Source organism: the organism of the source record quoted next, unplaced genomic scaffold, assembly GCF_019419815.1.
Source record: "Pyrus x bretschneideri cultivar Hongxiangsu unplaced genomic scaffold, Pyrus_bretschneideri_v1 Contig10, whole genome shotgun sequence".
Lineage (NCBI taxonomy): Eukaryota > Viridiplantae > Streptophyta > Magnoliopsida > Rosales > Rosaceae > Pyrus > Pyrus x bretschneideri.
Genome location: NW_025999391.1, coordinates 2,564,456 through 2,573,666, shown reverse-complemented (window position 1 = coordinate 2,573,666; position 9,211 = coordinate 2,564,456). Strand labels below are relative to the sequence as shown.

Genomic DNA, 9,211 nt, shown 5'->3' with positions numbered 1-9,211 from the left:
GTTTTAAAAAAATAATTTACAATTATTTTGTATTTAATATACTATTTTGTCTATAACTTTTATTTTAATAATTTTTTAACGAAATTAATTTAGCATTAGGTGTTTTATATTTGTTAAAAAAAAGGTGTTTTATTTTAATTATTTTTTGAATAGAATTAATTTGGTCTTCTCAACGGAAAGTTTTGTTAAAAGGTATTTCACGCACAATGCCAGCAATACAATACATTCTCTCTCTCTCTCTCTCTCTCTCTCTCTCTCTCCTCACTCTCTCTCACATAAACACAAACACACTGTGCACTCTCCTCTCTCTTCTCTAGCAATACAATACATTCTCTCTCTCTCTCTCTCTCTCTCTCACTCCTCACTCTCTCTCACATAAACACAAACACACTGTGCACTCTCCTCTCTCTTTTCTCTGCTTTCTGTCTCTCTCTGCTGCAAGCCAACGACAAACTCCGCGCTGGCAAAGATTCCCTTCTCCTTCCTCTCCTTTGTCCTTCGTTCCCGTTTACTTTTCTTTTATCTTCCTCCCCACAAACCCTAAGTTCGAAATTTTCCCGAGAAACAAACAGACAGTAACACCCAACAGCTACCAGAATCCTAATCCCAATCCGCCCGCCATGTTTCAGCTGATCTCGCCTTAACCCACTATCTATTTTTCACCGTAGACTGATAAAGTTGCCTTCTCTTCCCGCTTGATGGGTTGCACGAGCTCCAAGCCCGACGAACTTCCGGCCGTTGCCTTATGCCGGGAGCGCTGCGGCTTCCTCGACGAGGCGATTCACCAGCGCTACGCCCTCGCCGAGGCCCACATCGCTTATATTAGCTCCCTCAGAGAAATCGGCCGTTCTCTGCATCAATTTATCGAGCAGGAGGTGGGCAATTCATCCGGGTCGCCGTCCTCACCCCACCTCAACCTCCCGCCGGCCAGAAAAGGCGAGACCAAATCCTCGCCGCCGCGCCACTCTCACTCAAATTCAAATTCCGGGTCCCATCTCCACTTTCACTCTTCCGACGACGATTCCGGCTCGCTCCACCTCTCCGGCCACTCGTCGCCACTGCACGATACTCACTACGGCGGTCATATTGATTACATGGAGGACGGCGGGCAGGAGGGTTTCAATTCGTACCCAGATGGGTTTATGCGCATGAATTACATGAAGAACAAAGCGACGCCATCTGTGGTGCATCGGCAGAAACCCGTGAGCCCCGAAAACGTGTTTCAATTGGGGGAATCTTCTTCTTCGAATTCGTATTATGGATATCAAAATTCAAATAGTTATCCAGACGCTGTCTCTAATCCTTATGCCGATTACGGCGGTGGGTTTAACAATTACGGTGGTGCGTATAATTACGGCGGAGGGAGTAGTGGGTATAACAATTACGGTAATTCTTCTCCGCCGGTCCGATATGGAGCACCGTCGCCACAGGCTTCGGCTTCGACCTCGTCTAAGCCACCTCCTCCGCCGCCTTCGCCGCCAAGAGCTTCAGCTTGGGATTTTTTAAACCTATTCGATGTTCAGGAAAAGTACTCTGCCTACACTCCGAGTCGGGACTTGAAGGAGGTGAGAGACGAAGAGGGAATTCCCGAATTGGAAGACGTGGAGTACCAGCCGGAGGTGGTGAAGGAGGTGCAGAGGGACCACAAGCATGTGGTGGATGGCGGGAAGCATTCTAAGGCTGTTGTGGACGATGAGGCAGCTGAAACGCAGCCCTCCTCGGTTTATCAAGCTCGGCCGAGCGTTGAGACTGATGGTGGTGGGGTGGAGTATGAAGTCCATGTGATGGAGAAGAAGATTGTGGATGAGGAGGAGACGCGCGAGGACCGTGGCAATGGCGGAGCTGCAGCTAAAGCTCGACCGGGGTCTCGAGATGCTTTCGAAGTTGCTCGAGAGATTGAGATTCAGTTTCAGAGAGCTTCGGAGTCGGGGAAAGAAATTTCCAAGATGCTCGAGGTGGGAAAGCTTCCCCATGGTGAAAAACATGGTGGGTATGGGATTATACACCTTTTTAAGAGATTGATTACTAAAAATTTGCTTGCTTGAATTTTGATCTACCTGGGAAGTTTTAACTTTTATGCGTTTGATGTGTAGTAGTTAGTTTCCTCAAGTGGAAAGTTTACAGATCTGGGTTTTTATGTTTAATTTTTGTTGAATTTGAACTCTATTAAGCAGAGATTTGACTTTTGTGTTGTGTTTGTGATCAGTTTCTTCGCAACCTTCTACTAGTGCCGAGCCATCGACCTCTGCTCAAGTGGCTGCTCCTGCTCAATTGGGGTTCGATGAAGAATTGATGTTGAGGTCCAAAAATCTCTCTTCCACCTTACACAAGCTATATCTTTGGGAGAAGAAACTCTACAATGAAGTAAAGGTATGTTTCCTCCGTTCCCGTTACCGGTTAAATGTTTACATGGTCATCTTTATATCTTTGACCTTTATGAGTCTGAGCCATCTGGGTTTCTTTGAACAATTCATACTTTTCTAATTATGCTTCGCCAGACACATGGTTCATGATCCTTTGTTGTTCCAAAGTAGTGTCGAATTAGAATTTCTTTTATTTTTCTTATTCATAATAAAGTCTCGTCTTTTGTTTGCTTAAATGTGAATTTCAAATATAAAGTGTCTTTATTGATACATCTCTATACAAGGAATGTATTTCTTTTAGGTCCGACCAGCGCATATTTGCCCTCTGAAGGGCTCAAGGGCCTCTTTAATTGATATTTTGGTGTTCTCACCATCATACATTATTATTCACCACCAGGTGTATTCATATTTCTGCCCTCTCTAATTTTGTCTTTGTCAGTTGTGACCCTACAGACAAGTTTTCTTATAATTTTTCAGGCCGAGGAAAAGATGCGGGTGATCCATGACAGGAAGGTCAGTAAGCTAAAGCATTTAGATGAAAGGGGCGCAGAAGCTCATAAAGTTGATAAAACTCGAACTTTAATAAGGAGTCTGTCCACAAAAATTAAAATTGCAATTCAAGTGGTAGACAAGATATCTGTGACTATAAGTAAGATCAGGGATGAAGAATTATGGCCACAACTGAACGAATTAATTCAGGGGTATGTCCATCTTCCAATTTCTGTGGCATTTATGGATACTTTTTTTTGTTCGTATGATTATTTGTCGTCACCTCATTGACCACGTATCTTGGACTAAGCTTAGTTATAACTCTTGATTAAAATTTTCAAAATTGACAAGTCGTAGTCAATCTTACCCGTGTGATGATGTTATAGGTAAGGTTATATCTCAATATATTTCCTGGACCTTCAATTGCTAGTCCTTGATATTTGAAAAATTAATTTATTGATTGAATAATTAGCTCCATTTAGCACAAGTGGTGAGGGGGTGGGGAAAAGGGTTAGAACTGTAGTAGATCATGGGTTCAACCTATTCCCAATGTTCCAAAAATTAAGCTTAAAGGAGTTGGTAGGTCCATTGGTACTCTTATTTTATTTTTCGTGCTAAGAGTTCTTCAAGACGAAGAATGAAATTAATGGGAATTAGGCTTGGTTAGAGAATATAAGTAATTAAGATAAAAAAAGACGCAAGGCAAAAATTGGAAGGTGTTACTGAAAAGCTAAAAATTAGAAGGGGAGAAAATCTTGATCAAAGTTTCTTTATGATTTGTAATTTGATGGTTTTATCCGCATTGAGAACCACATGAATGGCTTCCAAAAACTCTTGTGACCGAAAATATGAAATAGGGTCCTGAAGTCTCATACTGGAAGCTTTTTCGTAATATCCAGGTGTCTTGAACAACACCTACCTATAATATAAGGGTGGTAATAAGAATTTAGGTGCCTCTAGTAATCAATGAATCTCATTTTGGCAATACGAAAGATTGGCCAGGTGATGGTGATAGTGGATAGGCTTATGCGTGTTGATTTGCAATCGTGTTTGTATCTATGACTTTGACAATCATACTGGTGGTTGTTTCCACTCACGTGTGTAACTGTATGATTTTATTTACACAAAGATTGGTTTGTGGGAAATTATATACTTTGTGAATGCAATATTCATGTCACATGCCTAATTCTTTTATTTTCTTACACTTCAGGTTAACCAGGATGTGGAAATGTATGCTCGAATGTCATAGTAGCCAGTGCCTAGCAGTTAGAGAAGCCAGAGGTTTAGGTCCTATTGGATCTGGAAAAAAGCTTACTGATGGTCATCTTGATGCCACATTGCAGCTTGAACATCAGCTTATTAACTGGACTTTCAGATTCTCTACTTGGATTAGTGCGCAGAAGGGATATGTGCGAGCTTTGAACAAGTGGCTTTTAAAATGTCTTCTGTATGAACCGGAAGAAACACCAGATGGAATAGTTCCCTTTTCACCCGGTAGAATAGGTGCACCCCCAATTTTTGTAATATGTAACCAGTGGTCACAGGCTTTGGAAAATATATCTGAAAGAGAGGTGGTTGAGTCGATGCGTATTTTCACCACAAGTGTGCTTCAGATTTGGGAACAAGATAAGATTGAAATGCGCCAGAGGATGGTGGCAAACAAGGATCAAGAGAAACAAGTTAAGAAATTGGATAGAAAGGACCAAAAAATACAGAAAGAAATTCAGGCATTAGACAAGAAAATTGTGCTAGCATCAGGGGATGGTGACGGACTCTCGGTTGCTGGGCAGATTGTATATCAGAGTGACACTAGAAATAGTACTTTACAGGGTTGTCTGCAACGCATTTTTGAGGCCATGGAAAGGTTCACCGATAGCTCTACAAAAGTTTATGAGGAGCTTTTGCAACGTAATGAAGAAGAAAGGCTTGCTAGAGCAGCCGAGAGGGTTTCATAGGGCTCTTCGGTTAGATGGAGTTATGACCATCCCTTTTCAGCCATCTAAGTGAAGAATTTGAAAGCTCAAGATCTTTGAGAAAATTGTATTCCTTGGTGAAACCTTCTTCACCACTCTTCGCCATTTGATGGACTGCTCTGGCTAGTGAATGTTGCTGGCATAAGACTTGGTTATGATCAGGATCATCTGTAATAGCTCAGCAAGAAGCCATTGCTTGCGGCTTTACATCGACGGTGCAAGATGTTTATCTAGGTCGACTCTACAGTTTTAATTTAATGAGACGACCAACACCGTTGATTCACTATTTACACAAGCAAAGACGAAGGGCAAGCACAAGATAAGTTATTACGGATTATATATCCGCTTTGTCCACTGACCGATAGCAGAAATGATTCCAAAGCCGGTTCAGGCCAAAGTGTGCTGAAGCGATGGTTGCTTGTGCAATCAATCGCAGTACGAGAGACTCCCTCTGCTCTATGAATCAGCCAAGTCTACTTTCTGTGGAGGTCCTTGACATAAAAGTTGCAATTTGCAGCGTACGAGCGACATGGAAACAAAAACAAGGGTCGGAGCTGCATTCGCCAATGAAAAGGGCAAAAGTTTGCACGACTGGGGCCAAAATAATTCAAGTAAGCGGATGTCCTTTTCGGTTTTGTGATGGCGATGAGTTTCAGTGCAGTAGTGGTCTGTGTATGGGCTGCTTTGAGTGACGCAAGTCCCGTATGTGCCCATAACATAATATTAGATGAATTTGTATAAATAAATTTAATATTCTTTCCTCTGTCGTTCGTTTTCAGCATTTCATTTATATCAAATTGTTCAGACGACCTTTGGCAAAATTCAGCAAAGTGACAGCAACATTTTATAAGAAAACGAACCGAATCAATTTTTTTCGCATCACGACCGGTGTTCGCCGAGCCATCGGCTGTCGAGACAATGTGTAAATCAGTGATTATGAAGTGAGAAATGTGATTAGGCCATTTTTGTTGTTGTTGACGTATGCTTCCCAGCAGCCACAGTTGCGTAATTTAGAATAAAAAAAAAAAAAAAAAAAAAAAGAGATTATTTGGAAAGTGATAAAATTTTTTTTTGAACAAACGATATTGGAAGGAGGTGGCGGGTTTAGTCTCACAATAAGCTAGTAATAATATGGTTCAAATTCGTCTTTGGCGACAATCGAAGCTAACATCTTTCATTTATATGTGAGAAGGAATACCACTAGACTTTAGTACTAAATGTCTTGAAAAGTGATTAAATTAATTAAAGATTAAAGATTAAGAGCGATGGGAAGTCCAAAGATGCAATGTAAAAGCACACCTTTAATTAGACAGGTTCGTGCTAATCTTTGAATGGGACTACATTAATAAAGCTTATGACCCATCCGGCTTCATCCAATACAGATTGACTTTCTGCCGAAAGTCGTACGGACTATTCTACGATCCCCATAACAGAGGCAGCCATCTTGGGTTTGGCTTTTGACATTTTTTGGTTTTTTTTTTTTTTTTGGTAAATTTGACATTTTATAGTTAGAAGGGCGACAAGGGATTAATTTTGGCCGTTGATGCATATGGAACGTTCCTATGCATGATGTGTGTAGATTATTATTGACGACATGTATTATTGTGAGAACAATTTTACACATGATATAATTGATTATGTTGTGTCAAATAATAATATCGGTCTACACGCGCATGATTGACTTTGACTTGACGTTTTGAATTTGTTTTGTGAGAGGAATTCTTACGTTCATCTGGACACATTAGTCGTCTGACAATCCTAACAACGGAGTGGGTCTCCTCATACTTGGTCATTGGTCTCACACGATTAAATTTACAGATCTATACGAGCATCCGCACACATGAACTCAGCAATCCGGATTAGCATATAAATAAAAATGAAAACTAATGAAATAGGCTTGAAAATTTTGAGTTTTAATGATAAAGGCAAAATAAATGGTAAAGTGAATAGTACCAGGATTGACTTTTTAGTGTAAAAATATGGTTTTTCGTTACAGTAAATAATACCATGAATTTTTCGTTAAAACTCTCTTGGGTTTTCTCAACAGTCTCTATGTAGTTTGTACAACTACAAAATGAGAATAAAAGCTTGTGATTAACATGGTAATTAGCAATTATTAATAGCTCTTCGATTGCCTAAACTTATTCTCTTTTTGTGAGTGGAATTAAATTTAAATGCAATGGAGGAACCAACAAAACTATGCCACACCCAAGCACTCCTTTTTCTCAATTTCACCACTGTGTGTTGAAATGTCTTTTTACTAGATCTATTGTTGTTTTCTCATTTGGCAACTGTGCAGAATCCGCAGATGGATATGATTCCGGGTACAGAACCTTGCTGGCAGTCTTGAGTTTTCACCCAATCATTTCAAATTATGTGCATTATAATTACCGTATTTATGATAACCCAGGATCCAATATTTCTGGGGGTAACATAAGCATATAGAAATGTTCTGAACTTTAAATCAAATATAAGACTAATGCTAAGAGACTCTCTTAGACTCTTTATTAGCATACATTTTAACGTTAATTTCCGTGCTAATATTATTAAAATGTTGGGCCAAAAACATAAGATGACAGTTTGTTCATAGAGAATCTTACTTTTGAGAGTCTGCTTAACATTTCTGGAAATACAAAATTGAAGGAATGCAAAACAAATAATAAAAGAGTATGAAATCGTAATGGTTTACATAAAATATTTCAAATTTTTTGTTTTTGTGGTAATATGAACGACTTCTTATCTATTTTGTATCTTTATTTTTAGTTATACCCTTTATAACTCTACTTTAATCTCACTTTACCTTGTAACTTAAAAGTCACTACTTTACTCCCTAAAACTCAAAATTTGTTCCACTTTAACTTGTGTACTGTAACGACCCATCCCCAAATATTATGATTTTTATAATTTTAAAAAGCGAATTTACGAAAATGCCGTTCGAGGAAAAACGTTGACCGTCTTGTCGTGTCATGTAAGATCCATTTCCTTGGCGTATCCTTGTTCGACTTGTCGATACAAACGCGTGGGCGCAAGTGGAATCGAATTTGGAGCTAAAACGAAGATTTTAAGGGATTCAGGACGATAAGGGTATTTTGGTAAATTTACAATTGGAGATATTTCTCCACCATGGACCATTAGGGTGGTGACATGTGGCGATTTTTTTCCTTCTCGTGATCTCTCTGTCTCTTTCTAGAACTCTCCATCTCTCTCTTTTTCCCTCTCTTCTTTCTATTCTTTCCCTGGGAAACTTTCCCCCTCACCATTTTCTCCCTCCCTCCGAGCACACCACCACCCACCCCCTCGCCTCTTTGGTGAGCCCTCAGACCACCTGAACCCTCTAGATCACCACCATCTTCTCTCCCTATTTCTTTCTCTCTCAGGTTTGTGATCACTATCCAAAAATAGTAGAGGTTCTCGACAACTTCGACGTAGGTAAGACTCAGGATACCTTTGATCCTTTCTCTTTTTGATACAGAAATGCCTCGGGGAATTGTTTTCTAGTTTTCGACGAGAAACCTAGAGGCTTGTGAGCCATTTTTCGGCCAACGCCGATGATAACTTGGCCCTGCTTTGGTATAGACTTGTTCTCCATGTTTCCAGCTTCAATATGGCTTTTGAATCATCAATTTTGGTTAAGTTTTGACCCCAAAATGGAGCCGGGGAAGTTTTCTGGCCAAAACCCCTAGAAACCGATGTTCTTCTTCGTTGGGTCTGGCAACCCATGAACCTAATCGGGTCGACCCGACCTGTAACCCAAAACCGGCTCAAATCTTTAGGCCATGTAAACCAGGCCCAAATCCATAAACCAATAACCTTAACCCAGGCCTAACCTAGAAAATGGCCAAACCCAGCAAATCCGACTCAGACCCAAACCCAGCTTTTTAGGCCAGCGTGTGGGTGCGTGTCATGGCCGACGCGTGGAGCACACGGGCCTTCGCTTGGGGTACTGTGCTTCGCCGACGTCCACCGCGGAGCACAGTACCTCTGGTGGAGTCACCGGTGCCACATGTCACCACCCTAATGGTCCATGATGGAGAAATATCTCTAATTGTAAAATTACCAAAATACCTTTATCATTTCAAGTCCCGTAAAATCTTCGATTTAGCTCCAAATTCAATTTCGCTTGCACCCTGCGTTTATAGCAATGAGTACTACAAGAATACGCTAAAAGAATTGACCTTATGTGACACGACAAAGTGGTCCACAAAAGTCAACTTTTTTTCCTCGAAGGACATTTTCGTAATATCACACTATAAAAATTATAAAAACCCAAAATATTAGGGATGGGTCGTTACAAATATTTGATTTTGAGTTATGTTTTCGGTGCTTATTTAGTGGGTTATCATACAACACATTCACACAACACAAGTATGTAGACGTCTATGGACA

At 40.4% G+C, this 9,211-nt stretch overlaps 1 protein-coding gene across 1 annotated transcript; it reads left to right on the top strand.

Moving 5' to 3' along the window:
- Nucleotides 1–326: 326 nt before the first annotated feature.
- On the top strand, nucleotides 327–5,588 carry LOC103942123 (protein ALTERED PHOSPHATE STARVATION RESPONSE 1). The gene is made up of 4 exons (XM_048565347.1): nucleotides 327–1,986; nucleotides 2,207–2,370; nucleotides 2,841–3,064; nucleotides 4,063–5,588. Exons 1-4 carry the CDS (start codon nucleotides 699–701, stop codon nucleotides 4,805–4,807), a joined length of 2,421 nt encoding a protein of 806 aa, XP_048421304.1. The 5' UTR covers nucleotides 327–698; the 3' UTR covers nucleotides 4,808–5,588.
- The last annotated feature ends 3,623 nt before the right edge of the window (nucleotides 5,589–9,211 follow it).